Raw genomic sequence first — 14,851 nt, forward strand, 5'->3', positions numbered from 1 at the left:
TTACTTTTTCTGTTCCCCCTTTACAGAGACAATTCATTGTAAATATAATGTTTTTTTGTTCAATTAAAAAAATAATTAGTTCAGTAGTGGATTTTTATCATTTTCTGGTCCAAGAAGTTCGAAAAAATTTTATACACCAGAGGTATAAAACATGACTGCTTCATGAGATATAAACCGGACGCAAACATTAGCGATTTAAAACAAGCGATAACAGCCCATCACTCCGAAGACCAGAAGAAATAAAACCAGATAATGCACAGTCTTTCAAAAGCTAATACATTTCTAAATGTGTTCTTTATTTATAGATAAATCAAGTTGCAATGTTTGCACATCTTCCACAATTATGTTAGAAAGCCTGTATTTATCATTTTATGAAAACATTTCCTTTCTTCTACATCAAACATATTTAACCTATAAATAATAAAGAATTGCAGATGATTTATACATATGAACAATTTTATTCGGCATTATTCACATTTTAAATTTCTCGATTCTAAATTTTTGTTTACTACCGTCTTCTTCATATTGCACATTGTATATAATGACTGAAATAAATTTTGAAGGGGGAGATGACGAGCCTTATGCCGGACAGGAAGAGGAAGACTTATTTCCTGTAAAGAACCCTTTGGCAGAACTTAGGAAATGTTTTGATGACTTGGATCTTGTTGAAGTGCCAATTAAGGCCTATGTCGTACCATACCACGATGAGCACATTAACGAATATCTTCCCGATTGCGCTAAGAGGTTGAAGTACTTGACAGGCTTCACCGGTCTTGCAGGGACGGCGATCATAACACAGACTGACACATGTTTGTGGACCGATTCACGGTTTTACCATTTGGCAGAAAGGGAGATTTTTCCTGGCTGGGTGCTCATGAGAACCGGTCTGCCGAGCGTTCCAAACGAGTCAGATTGGCTGAGGACTAAATTGCCTCCAGGTTCTTACGTTGGTGCCGATGCCAAGGTGATCCCTTACCCGATGTGGAATTCTTTCAAGGACGAACTGAATCAATGGGGTATCGTATTAATTCCTGTAGTGAAGAACTTGGTGGACCTTGTTTGGGGATACGATAAACCGATCGCTCCGAATAATAAATTGATTCGTGTCCCAATTGAATATTCGGGCATGGCAGCGAGTCAGAAACTGTTGAAGGTCTATGAAAAAATGAAATCAAACAACGTAGATATGTTAATCATCTGTGCGTTAGATGATATTGCCTGGCTTCTGAACTTGAGAGGAAGTGACGTCCCTTACAACCCGTTATTTTATGCTTTCGCTGTCATAATTAAATTAAACGTACATGTTTTCATCTCGGAATACCAAATCACCGATAAAATAAGGAACCATTTTCAAAGGGAGGATATTTGCATCCGCTTACATCCTTATGAAAACTTTTACACTTTTGTTAAAGAGATCGTCATTGCAGAAAAAGCACATGTTAATAAAGTTTGGATTCCGAGCATCACACCGTTTGCAGTTTATGACTTGATACCAGAAGAAAAGCAGTTTTGTGAGTGCAGTCCCATTCAATTAATGAAGGCTATAAAAACCGAGAAGGAAGTTGAAGGTATGATCAACGCTCACATAAAAGACGGAATTGCATTGTGTCAATTTTTCTGCTGGCTAGAATCACAATGGAAAACGGAGGAAATAACTGAAATGGATGCTGTGACCAAACTTGAGTTTTTCCAGATGAAAGAAGCGTTGTATGTAGGTTCGAGCTTGCAAACGATATCCGCCATGGGGAAAAGCTCTAGTAAGCCTCATTACACACCGAGCATCTATGAAAATAACCCCTTGAATGACCGTAATGTCTACTTACTCGAAGCCGGAGCACATTATCAAGATGGCACTACAGGCATTGCAAGGATGATCCATCTTGGTTTTCCGAGCGAATTCCAAAGAGAATGCTACACAAGGGTTCTCAAAGGACTCATCTATTTGAGCACGAGCATTTTTCCTCCTAGAGTTAAAGGGAATGTTTTGGACTGTTTGGCAAGAAAACACCTCTGGACTGTAGGGCTCGATTACGGTCATGCCACGGGTCACGGTTTAGGGTGTTTCTTGAACATGCACGAAGGGCCGATGGGCATATCGTGGCGTCCTTACCCTGATGATCCCGGTTTGGCTGTTAACATGTTCATTTCAAACGGTCCAGGCTTCTACAACGCAGCAGAGGACAACATGTTCGGAATAAGGATTATGAACATACTACAAGTTGTTCCGTCCGAAGCTCCGTTCAAGCACCAAGACAAAACATTTTTGAAGTTCGATACAGTCTCATTGTGCCCGATTCAGATAAAAATGGTACTAGTCGAATTGTTGACGCCTTCGGAAATCATGTTTATAGATCAATACCATTCCAGAGTGCTTGAGATATTGGGGCCTATACTCAAGCACCGAGGTCTGTTTCAAGTCAACGAATGGCTCGAAGCGGTCACAGCTCCTCTGTTACAACAAGCAATCCCTCTTGAAGAAACCGAGTCCGAAGAGAAACCATTCCCAGAACCTCAAGCATAATTTTTAAAATTTATAATATTTGGCCAAATATTTCTTAAAGAGCTAATCATTTCCAAACATGTGGTCATTTAACAAATAAATTTTAATATAACAGATTTGTGTTATTTCCAGAAATTTTTGTTTTAATTATTGATTAGAATAAATTAATTTATTTAAGTAATTCTTTTTGTATATACATAAATTTTCTTTGTTTGTAAAAAAAAAAAAATAATAAAAAAAAATCTTTTAACGTTTATTGCTAGTTAGGTTTTTCACAGCCATGCCAGGAAAAAATTCAAGCCTTCTTTTCAGTTTCTTCCGCTGCAACTATGCTCCCAAACATGTTTGAGTGCGGCAGATCGTGATATGGTTCCTGATGTACATTTGTCGTGAGAGATGAACCAAAGAGATCATTAACGTTTTCTATTTTTGGAAGGAAAGCTTCTTTCACTAAAGGGCGCACATCTTCATTCTTCGTTTGCTTGGAAACACTTTCAGCGGACCTACCCCTCCTTAGCTTAGGCTTCGGTTGGTTTCTGTCCAATCCGTAACCGTCCTGGACAGGCGACACTGAATGTTGTATCGGCGGAAGTGTGTCCCCTCGGTTGAGTGTGTGCTTATTCCTAAAATGAATCGTTATATAATCAGTATAGCCTTTAAAGCAAATGATATCTGTTTTAAAGCTTTCACTTAACTGTTTTTTATATCTAAAAGCCAACTTTTAACTAAAGTGGGTGAATCTATCTCGCCTATTCTCAATTTTAACAAATAAACAAAACAAAATTTCTCTTTGCTCTCTAATTAATGAGAAAATTTATATTTTATGTTGTGTAAATATAAAATGCTACTTTTATGACTAGAATATAATAATCAGTAAATTGACTAATTTCGTGGTCTGCTTGACCAATTGATATATTACAATTAATTAAGGTTTTTAGTCGAGATAAAAAATGGCAAAAAGGAGGGAAACTTCAAAAGGTGGGGTTGAGATGGGAAGTTAGTGTCCGAGTGGATCAAAGTCATGATAGCTCAAGTGGTAAGTGGCGTATCAAGCCGAAGGTCGTGGGTTCTAATCCCGCTCGTGCCATTGACTTTTTTATCTAAACTAAAAACCTTAATTAATTGTAATAATAATCAGGTTGTTTTATTTGGATAATTGAAGCTGATTAGTCGATTTTAACTTTTTTAAATCAAGAATGCACAACTTGTTCTTTTACTGTCTTGAATTAAAATTTAAAATATTACAATTCACAAGCTGTAAATGTGTGTAGTGCAAATTAAAAAAAAAAAAAAAAAAAAAAAAAAATATATATAAATCACACATTAAAACACATAAATTTGGGTTACGCATATATGTACAACATGATGGTGTTATATATTTTTGATAATCTCTTTATTTACAGTTGTTTTTAGTTACATTGTCTATAATTAACTAATAAAAATAATTGAGACTTTACAATAGTAATGTTGTAAAACTAGATTGTTACAATTACTACAGACTAGATTTAAAAAAAAAAGAAAATATGCAATTTACAAGAACAATAACCAACTCAGATAAAAAGACCATCTTAGATAATATCTTAGATAATCTCTAAGATCAATTAATTAATTGTAATTAATTTTCACAAAATTATGCTTTTTTTAAAATTATTGCTGAACAGTCTTTTCAAACAAATCTTTTATCTGATTTTTTATGTAAACTACTGAACAACTTTTTAATAAATTATCAATAAACTCGCAAATTTGCCTTTATTAAAAAAACACATTGACAAATTTCAAAACTGTTTATTCGACTATAAAAATAAAATTTATGAAAGGTTTATTAATATAAAAAAAAAGTTTCAATCTGATTGAATACACTGTGATAGGGGAAAAAACAGAAATAATTCGTGACGAAAGCTATGTGTAGTCTAGAAATATATACAAGGTTTGCTGTACAGGTATTTATAGTATTTTTAAAAATTGATTACACCTCTCTACGACTGGTTTTTTAAATTTTTTGGCCTATGTTTTTTTTTTTTTTTTGTGTTTGTGTTGTACATTTATGGACATTTTCTAGTCTCAATCTAATATTTTTACCTCTTCCCGATTTGACGCTTGTCTAATTCTTTTTGAAACGAGTCTAAAAGCCGACTCCTGTTGTCAACGATCCTTTCGTTATCATTCTGAAAAATAAACATAATTTTGTATATAATTATACTTATTTAAAACAAAAACTAACAAATAAATAAACAAAATTCCATTTTTTTCGAGTGAGTGAGATGATTAACAGCAAAATATAAACTAGTGCAAAGGAGTGCCCTACTGAAGTGTCAGTGATAGGATTAAATGATCAAAAGATCAATTCAGATTAGGCCAGATATCATCCCATACATTTTGAGGTCAAAACCTGTTTTGGTGTGTATTTATTAGTGTGAATTTGTGAGAGAATCAATTGGATAATTTTGAAACGACTTAGCAGTAGTGGGCAAACTGGGCCAACTGGTCTACTTCCAATAGCTGTTGTCATACAGGAGGGCTCAACATCCAACTACCCTTTGGGTGTCGTGGACGAGGGGCCAAACCACATTAAAATACGTTTTTTATCTACTAAAAAGCTATGGGGTCTGCCGGGATTCAACCCCAGAACTGCTAGCATGGAAATTTTTGTCAGACATCTTAACCTCTCAGCCACTGTTGCTCCCCTTCCAATACTATCATATATTATTAAATGGAAAATGACTTTGAATGAGGTAATCAAGCACCCAAATCACTTTTATGTTGGGAGGGGGAGGAAACAAGTGAACTATACCTTAGTAGGACTACTCAAGAAAATATCAAAATAGTCAGTGAATGCATCCAAAACATAGAAAAACGTAACAACCTGACAATATCGTTGCCAGGGCACAAAGTAATTCTGGATAATGGACAAGCAGACAAACTAGCCAGAGGAGGATCTGCACGACCAACTATAGGCCCAAAACACTATAACTGAGATAACAAAAACAAAAGACCACACCATCTTACAATCCGCAAAAACCAAAATGAGAAGGACAAACTCCAGAATGTATCATCACAATAAATTCATCATTAAAGTACCCTTACCAAAAATGGCAAGTACAGAGCTTACATTTAGTTTACAGACTGGGTAAAACTCAGGAGAGCGATAGCTATTTAGCATGGTTTCTGAAAAAACACCTAGACAACATGGGTATATTCAATGATGATTCCATTTGTAGGTTATGCAACGATGAAGAAATTGTTACCAACTTCATCTTTGAATTCGAAGCAACCACTGAATACAGACATAACCTAAATACTAACCTGGCAAAAAATTTCAGTAATGACAATTAATTACTTACAACTCCTTAAAATAAGGTCATTCTTGTTGATGGTTCTTCTTGACCTTGACCGTCTTAGTCAATCAAACTGAAATAAGAAATTTGGAAAACTGCAATAAGCCATAAGGCTGCAGCGTTTGAGGAATGCCAAACCCTCACTTCCTAGCATGGTATGGTATGGTAATTGGAGAGGGCCAAACTCAGAGGAGCGGTAGGACTACTAACCGGTCACTGGCACCATCTACAGAGCTACATTGCATTTAGTTTAGACTTGGTAAAACTCAGGGGGTAGCTATTTACCATGGTTTCTGAGAAAACATCTGCACACATGGGCATATACAACAATGATTCCATTTGCAGATTACGTAATGAGGAGGAGGAAACAGCTAATCATATCATCTTTGTATGTGAAGAAACAGCTCACTGGAGATTTAACCTAACGTACGAAAAAAAAACAACTTAGGGAATCAAATTGCAGCAGCGACAGCTAATGACCTGATACTTCTAAGGAGAAGGATTGAGTCTATTGCACTGAACTAAGGAACTAGGAAGGTACAATAAGCCAGAAGCTGCAGTGCCTGGGGAGCGCAAACCCCGCTTCCTAGTGTCTTTTTTTACCATACCATACCATACACTTTCTAGCATACTCTTATCATTAACATCATTACAGGACTAGACAGCAGAATGGTGGAATCCAAACATTAGACTGAAATAACCAGAACTGACCTGAAGACTTGGACTACTAACAATTAATGCTCTACCAAACAATAATTAGACTATTTGGACATACAAAGCAGGACAGTGGAGTACCATGTAGCTGTCCAATATCCAACCTATCCAAGCATTCCAATCAAAATTCTCCAAGCTTCCTGTTATGTCTCTAACCTCACCAGCCACAATGCCATTAACATTCCCTTTGTTCAAGTGCACCCATTTCCTCAAGTTCCACTGAACCTTTTGTCTCACCCTTACATTTCCATTCTGCCCTTCTCTACTACCCCCATCCCCAGATCATTCACGTTAGTCCAGAAACTTATTCATCTACTAATCTCTCAGCAGAGAAAGTGCCAGCTTAGTCTGGTTTTCTCACATCCTCCAGGAGCAGTGCCATGATGTGTTCTAGTAAGTAAATTTGTACTAAACTTTTATTTGTGTTTTTACCTTTGGTCGGCTCATATTTAGATTATGCAGGGATCCTGTACTCGATCCAAATGGATTCATCCATATGTTACTGCTTTCCAAGTCACTGTTTGAGTTGTTGAGCATTTCTGCTGACAAAGTCGGCCTTGCTGGGATGATGGGAGACCTGATGCACACTCTAAAAGTGAAATATAATGAAAAATTTATAATAATGAAAACATTGTTGTGTAGCACTTACGAATTGACGTCCTCAAGTTTCTTAAGCAGTCTTTCGTTTTCTCTGCATACGAGTTCTTGATCCCTGATGAGTAGGTCCCTGATGGCGAAAAGCTCAGCATTCTCCTTTCTAAGGGCGTCGTTTTCATTCGAGTAGTGCTTGACGAGGTCTGCCAGTTCTGACCCTTCCATATCAGCAATACGTTCCAAGTCGATCTTTGGTGGAGTTGAAAGGTTCAGTCTGCTTGCTGTTGAACAAAACGGAGGTAATTCACATTTCGTAGTGTTGAAAAAATGACAAACTTACAAGAAAGTGTAGGATCGTTGACGATCGATTCAGCGCTCAATCTTAACGCAGATCTCAAATGATCGTTTTCATTTTGTAAAGCTGTCACTTCTCTTTTCAAGCTAACAATCAATGCTTCTCTCGGATCCTTTAATACAAAAGTATTTTACTAGACATTTTTGATATTTTACACTGTAAACTTACCATAACGATTATCGGTTTGTTTCTGATCTTCTTCGCTCTGGATGCATAACGAAGTGTATTTAGGGTTTCAGTAACATTCGATCTTGCAGGTGAAATACAAGCAATCTGAAATATTGTAAATCAATAAATTTTTTATAAAGTTAATTAAAATAGATTTTACGTTACCATTAACGTCACACCATTTCCTGCAAGACTGTCAGCAAGGAGTTTTGTCAGCTTGCTATCCCTGTATGGAATGTGGCCGTTTTTCTTCTTGCTGTCACTGAGGGAAGCAATGCAGTAGCCTAAAAAAGTACGAATACAATTTCATGTTGTTGCCTCCTACGCTCGAAGGAAAGTGAGCAAAGTTTGTGTATTGATCAAGAGTATCGATCAGAAAGTCAGGGTTTATTAAAGGTTTTGTACCATCCACTTATGCATTCTTGAGGCCATAAATATTTTACATAAAACACTGCTGTCAATATTTATCCTTGGGCATAGTAGAATCAATAATGGGCAATAGAAAATTTACGAATAAACTGATTTTTTTGTCGTTGGTTTGTTTTAAATAATGTAACGTGCGTTCCTACTTGACATTTAAACTTGATTCTAATTTTAATATTAAAGTGGATGGAATTTTCTATCTAGCAATCTGCGCCAGTGGAAAATCCATTTTACTTATTCATCTCACCTAAGACCATAAGACTCTTGTTAATGTTATTAGCTTCTTCCAGTGTTTTCCCTTCGCTGTGGGTTTTTTTGGTCATCTCGCTCCCGGCCAAATCCACAAAATTGATTTTGCCTTGTTTCGTTATAAAAACTCCGTTTTCCATCTGAAAATAGGAAAAAAGAAGGATGTGATTTTGTATAACAGATTTGCAAATAACCTATAAATAATAAGTGAATAATTTATAATCTAGTCTATCTTAAGATATATTTTCAGCATTATTGACATAAATTCACTAATTTCGTGTTCCGCTTGACAAATTAATATATTACAATTAATTAAGGTTTTTAGTTGAGATAAAAAAGTCAATGGCACGAGCAGGATTCGAACCCACGATCTTCGGCTAGATACGCCGCTGCTCTACCACTTGTGCTGTCGTGACCTCGATCCTTTTGAAAAATGGCAAAAAGGAAGGCAAATTCAAAAGGTGCGGTTGAGATGGTAAGTTGGTATCCGAGTGGATTGAGGTCACGATAGCTCAAGTGGTAGAGCAGCGGCGTATCAAGCTGAAGATCGTGGGTTCGAATCCCGCTCGTGCCATTGACTTTTTTATCTCAACTAAAAACCTTAATTAATTGTAATTATTGACATATTCAGTGTTTACAGATAAATACTACAATAAAATTAAATGTATATAATTTGAAATTTAATAATAATCAATTAGCAAATGAATTTCCTTGTTGACAGTTTTATTGCTGCTAGGCTCATGCTTTCTAGGTTTCATACTGTTATTTAGTTTTCTATGGATATAAATTATAGCTTATATTAATTGGAATTTAAAAGTTGTCTTTTTTCATTAACTAGATATTGAAACTCTCTGTGCCAATTATTTAATAATAATAATCCAAAATAATTTAAATTCTTACTTGCTGTTCACAAGTTATATAAACTGTAAGGATAGTATGGCTTCGACTCGAATGTTCATTCATAGTATGTGAACCTACAGCTCTGTTTTTCATCCCTGGGAACAAAAATCTTTGTCAGTACTCATAAAAATTATTTTTTCCGATTATTCTACCTTCTTCTAAAACTGCTAACAGATCATCGAGCTCTTCGCAGTCGACTGTGAAAAGATTCTCGACGAAAAACCTTTGCGATTTCTTAGACCATCTTACAGCAAGGGGTTTTCGAGCGGTGCCTGGGTTGAGCAGGTCCATGACCTACAAATCCATTAAATGACATACTTTTATTAATGATAAATGATTATTACCGTAAATACCAAGACTGTGTGATTATATTTTCTTTTTGTTTAAAAGAAAAAGTTTAACATTTACAAAGCTAACATAAATTTCATTAAGGTCATAGCTAAAGGGCTCGCTTCTCAATTTATCACCGTGGATATTCTTGTCATGAATGTTATCTCTTGAAACAATCGTTATTTCCATCAGTGGCATTTGATTGTTATTGGATTTCAATTTCTACATACAAATGTCACCATATTTATTCTTACTTTTAAACAGTCCAATGCTAGAAAGTTTTATTTTTACTACAAAAGAATTATGGCATAATGAATAATAAAAATTAATAAATGACTTTAATTGAAGAAAATATAAGATAAAACTTTGTGTCTTAAGTGAAAACAAGAAAAAACAATTTAAAAAGAAGTACAACTAAGTAACCAAAACCGACCAATGAAGATGGCAAAATGCTGAAACGATTCAAACCAAAATATCTACATTAGGCAGGCCAGAATGATCAGTGATGATCAAGTTAGAGGTTAAACATCTTGCAGACATCACTGTTTTTTTTATTACACAATTTACACAATAATTTTTACACAATTTGTATTTTGTTTATAGACAAATATTTTATTTCCATATCAAACTTAAAATTAAACAATTAAGTTTTCCTGTAAAGATTATTTCTACTGTGTGGGGTTTAGTGACCGTTAGTTAATGATTATTTGGAGATCGTGAGGTGCGGTCTGGTGTGACGTAGGTTTTAGAAAAACATTTTCTTTATCGTGCCAACGTTTCGGATCTTTATAGAGTTCATCTTCAGGGTTCAAAATGTTTGGTTTCTTTTTTGTTGTTGAGAATGCACACAACACACAAGAATGACACATCTACATGGAAAACAAACACTTTGAGCCCTGAAGATGATCTCAATAAAGATCGAAACGTTGGCATGATAAAGAAAATGTTTTTCTAAAACTTATGTCACACCAGACCGCACCTCACTATTTCCAAATAATCATTATTTCCACTTTCACATAAATTTTTGTTGAATCAGAGACAGAAAAGGTTATTATATGTGGAGTTGGACAAGGATGTACTTTAAGCCCTTTTTTGTTTTTAAACCTCGCCTACCACTTTGCAATGAAATGCGTGCATTACCTGTAAAACTCCCCAAGTAAGAATATTTAGTAATGTTGGAAGTATTAAATTTTCTGGTACTTGATGAAATAAAACTAGAAAGTAGGTTGTCAATATTTAGAAGTCATCCTAGTCTTACAATCCCTAATTGCTTAAAAAAATGCAGCGTACTTGAAATAAAATCTTCTATTAGCCTAATTAAAAACTTATTAAGGTAAGGTGAATGAAAGAAAAAAATGAAATTTTTCTGAAAAATCGTTTTCAGTCATCAAGCCATAACCCCTCCAATACTGGTTTTAATAGCGTTTGTTCAATTCTTTTAATTCGTTTTGGGGTGTGCCAAAATGTGATTCCGATCCTGCTTCTGCTAGTTTGTCAGCCTGTATGTTGCCTTCAATCCTCTCTTATTCTGGTACCCACAGTTCAGAGTTAGCTGATACCTTCCCAGAAGCTAAAGGTATTATTATTAAAAGGGCTTGAATAAAAGTCTAAGTTCACAAAAACTTATAAGTTATATTTTATAGTTATAACAACAGCGGCAGATCTTAGACTCTAGAACACAGAAACAAGACTAGATAGGAAGCGGCAAGAGTGTACGGAAGATTTTATAAATTTTATTGTTTAACAGGTATGGTAAGCGTTGTCAGACAAGTTTTGAATTGAAGGTGGAGGAGTTTCTTCATTCATTAAGTTCTTTTTTATTTATTGTGCACAAAGGTCTATTGCATGGACCTAAGATTGGAAAATTGATGGTGTGGGGCCTAAAGGGTTTTAGGTTAAAATTTGGGCCTTAGGTGTATGGCTAAAACCGAAAGGTTAGGCAAAAAAAAATGGGCCTTCAACTCCCACCTCCACTACATGTTCTATTCTAGATCCATCTGTAAACCATACCCCATCTAGTTCCATGGTTTTTATTCTTACAAACAATTTGGATCTGTCTAAATTTTCTTGTTATTCAATTTTGTCAGACATTTTTTAGTCATGTCATATATTTTTTCATATTTTTTTAAAAAGGATTTCATACTGGTTTATTATTACGTCGGGCTTTATTTCATTTTGTCTTAAGAGTCGGTTTGCACTTTTGGATGCCAAAAGTGTCAACTACAGTGCTAATTCCCAATTATAATGCTTGAAACGTTTTTCCTTTAAGGAAATAAACCTTGCTCCTGAGTGAAGGTAGACTGAAGGAGCAATTTCAGGACGGTAAATGTTATATTCTATCTAATTTCTAAAGGTTTTTGCCTTGTTGAAAAAAAAACTTTCCAAACGCAGTGGTAAACTAGAAATCTCCTTTAGATTTGATGTATTCTAAGGAATGAAACGTTTTACCACAAGGAAGCTATTACTCGGGAGACGCTGTAGTCTGAAGAAGGGAGGTCTGGTGTGGTAGAAGGTCGATTCACTTTTTTATTTTCTTGTCTTGCCTTAACCATATTTTCTTCATAATTTTGCATTAACTAAAATTCCAAATCACGTTGCAGGTTGGATTAACGGGAATCTTTCCAGGCGATTTAACTCGTGGCATCCTTATCAGATCAATTTTTTTAAAATCTCCTCTTGAGCATCTGACGCCTTCCAACTATTGTTTAAATTTTTTACGAGGGTTCGAAACAGCAGAGGTTATATAAAACCTCAGGGTGTCGGTGTTTTTGAAAACAAAACCATTTGTAAGTTTGTCGGGTTCGAATGCAGGGCCGCTGGATTCGAACCGGGGACCTTTCCCTTTCAGTGATGAGCACCGTGTCAACGCACCGTTGCGGCCACCGACGCCCCCCTTCCAACTATTGCATAGACAAAAGGTATTTTTTAAGTAATTGAACTAATTTTTCAAACCTTTCCAAAATTTAATTTTAGTAACTGTATAGTAGGCTTGATAAATGATGTGGGTATTTTTTCAGAGACAGTTTTAGTGGCAGAAGTGATGTGTTCCTTTGTAGAAATTGGGGCGTACAAGCCTTGAAAACAGGCTCATCGCTAGAATTTTCTCAGAATCCCAAAGAGAAAGCGTCCGGTTGAATCCTTTTCAAATTCAATAAACATTGAAAGAAGTAATAAAATGTCAGAGTATCGTATTCAAAACTTGGCATTTTTGTTTCTTCTTTTTTTTTGTAATTTATCTGCTGATAGACCTAAATAATATCGAGGCTATTTGAATAAATTGAATCGGACAGCGTTATTTGTTGAGTTGTCAAATTGTTGGGAGGCTAAATGCAAATGGGATTTGAAGGGATTTCGTTCAAGTTGATTTGTTTCCTGTGTGAATGTCTGTATTGGTTTAGATTAAAAACGAAAAATGACGGACTTGATGATGATGTAACACCTAAATTTGCATAAATCTTGCATAATTTCAATGGTTTTATTTAGTTAACGCATTGATAGATTCTAAAAAACTTTCTTTTTTTTTTTTTAAATTTGAAGAAATGTGTGGTGAGTAGTGACTGTTAGTCCATAGATGCGGTCTGGTGTGATGTAGGTTTCAGAAAAACATTTTCTTTATCGTGCCAAAGTTTCAATCTTTAATGAGATCATCTTAATTTAAAAAATATATTTTGCATTGTATAAATTCACTTTTTTCCACATCCTACATGTATTTGTTAAATTTAAACAATGTTTGTGAATCCCAGGCCCTGAAGATGATCTCAATAAAGATCGAAACGTTGGCACGATAAAGAAAATGTTTTTCTGAAACCTACACCAGACCGCATCTCACGATTTCTGAATAATTAATTTGAAGAGTTAAAATTTATCAAGAGATGCGGTCTGGTGTGTCGTTGGTTTTAGAAAAACATTTTCTTTATGGAGCCAACGTTTCGATCTTTAATGAGATCATCTTCAGGGCTCAAAGTGTTTGTTTTCCGAGTGGATTCATTCTTGTCTGTCGGCATTCCCAACACGACACACAAGAATGACACAATTACTCAGAAACAAACACTTTGAGCCCTGGAGATGATCGCAATAAAGATCGAAACGTTGGCACGATAAACAAAATGTTTTTCTAAAACCTACGTCACACCAGACCGCATCTCACGATGTCCGAATAATCATTAGACTAACGGTCACTAATCACCACACATTTATCAAGAGGTTGAAATTTATGCTCTTTCAAGTAAACTTGGAATTGTAAATGTTTACACACATATGAAAGTGTCATTCGGACCTCCGGTTGTTTTCTAACGGATATTGAACAGCACTGTTTGCTCAGGGATCGATGAATCAATGGCGTAACATTTTTCCTTGGAAGAATTTGCGCGGCGATTTTCTCCGGTGTTGCAAAAATTGCTAGTTCCGTCTGATTATTTCTTTGAAGGGGATGACTTACAAGGCAGTCGTTATATCTTGGACAAGTTGACGATTCGGGGTGCCCTGTAATTTCGGTTTTAACTCAGCGGGTTCTGTATAGTTTAACACTATGAACAATGATTAACATATGGACATAAATGGACATTAACACTAATCTCCGAACTATTCAGTATGATCTACGTCCAAAAAGTTATGTTGGGGCAAGTGGACACGAATTTTAACATACCGCGGTCCAAGTTCCGGCGCTAGTTACGTAAATATTTTCAATAAGAGTAAAAAAAAAACTATTAAGAAAAAAAATACAATACATCATATTCAATTAAAAGGATAAATGTATAATGTCTAGTTTAAGACTAATGATCAGGAATTAAAGGAATTAGGTGTCTATGGATCCGCTTGGCTCTGCTGACACGCCAAGGTTGACATACGCCAATCTTCAAGTTATAGATACAAAAATGAAAAAAAAAAGCTTTTTTGTGATTATATTCTGTCTTAAATTGAAAGAAGTTTGATAGATGAAGATCATGCCTATCCTTTCAGGATTTCAAGGAGTTCGTAAATTTTTCAGGGATTGAAGGACGTAAGTATCTATGGATCTGATTGGCTCTGCTGACACGCCAAGGTTGACATACGCCAATCTTCAAGTTATAGATACAAAAATATAAAAAAAGCTGTTTTGTGATTATATTCTGTCTTAAATTGAAAGAAGTTTGATAGATGAAGATGCCAATCAGATCCATAGATACTTACGTCCTTCAATCCCTGAAAAATTTACGAACTCCTTGAAATCCTGAAAGGATAGGCATGATCTTCATCTATCAAACTTCTTTCAATTTAAGACAGAATATAATCACAAAAAAGCTT

The 14,851-nt window shown here is 35.3% G+C and overlaps 2 protein-coding genes across 2 annotated transcripts in view; one reads left to right on the top strand and one right to left on the bottom strand.

Moving 5' to 3' along the window:
- Positions 1 to 541: 541 nt before the first annotated feature.
- LOC106661617 (xaa-Pro aminopeptidase ApepP-like) lies at positions 542 to 2,521 on the top strand. Its single transcript, XM_024226882.1, has one exon. It carries the CDS (start codon positions 542 to 544, stop codon positions 2,519 to 2,521), a length of 1,980 nt encoding a protein of 659 aa, XP_024082650.1.
- A 240-nt stretch (positions 2,522 to 2,761) lies between these two features.
- The window catches only part of LOC106661291 (kinesin-like protein KIF12), a 24,614-nt gene continuing 12,524 nt past the window's right edge, over positions 2,762 to 14,851 (bottom strand). Inside the window, exons 6-15 of the mRNA XM_014384581.2 lie at positions 9,391 to 9,532; positions 9,239 to 9,333; positions 8,337 to 8,478; positions 7,832 to 7,950; positions 7,667 to 7,771; positions 7,484 to 7,610; positions 7,199 to 7,424; positions 6,982 to 7,138; positions 4,580 to 4,665; positions 2,762 to 3,123 (exon numbers count right to left, since the gene is read on the bottom strand). Of these exons, the coding sequence (XP_014240067.1) occupies positions 2,796 to 3,123; positions 4,580 to 4,665; positions 6,982 to 7,138; positions 7,199 to 7,424; positions 7,484 to 7,610; positions 7,667 to 7,771; positions 7,832 to 7,950; positions 8,337 to 8,478; positions 9,239 to 9,333; positions 9,391 to 9,532 (1,527 nt within the window). The 3' untranslated portion in view covers positions 2,762 to 2,795. The remainder of the gene's footprint in view (positions 3,124 to 4,579; positions 4,666 to 6,981; positions 7,139 to 7,198; positions 7,425 to 7,483; positions 7,611 to 7,666; positions 7,772 to 7,831; positions 7,951 to 8,336; positions 8,479 to 9,238; positions 9,334 to 9,390; positions 9,533 to 14,851) is intronic.

Source organism: Cimex lectularius, unplaced genomic scaffold (assembly GCF_000648675.2).
Source record: "Cimex lectularius strain Harlan isolate CLEC.00 unplaced genomic scaffold, Clec_2.1 scaffold68, whole genome shotgun sequence".
In the NCBI taxonomy this organism is placed as follows: domain Eukaryota; kingdom Metazoa; phylum Arthropoda; class Insecta; order Hemiptera; family Cimicidae; genus Cimex; species Cimex lectularius.

Bases quoted from the DNA above. Each gene is read 5' to 3' on its own strand.
- LOC106661617 (XM_024226882.1), top strand. From the start codon at position 542: ATGACTGAAATAAATTTTGAAGGGGGAGATGACGAGCCTTATGCCGGA.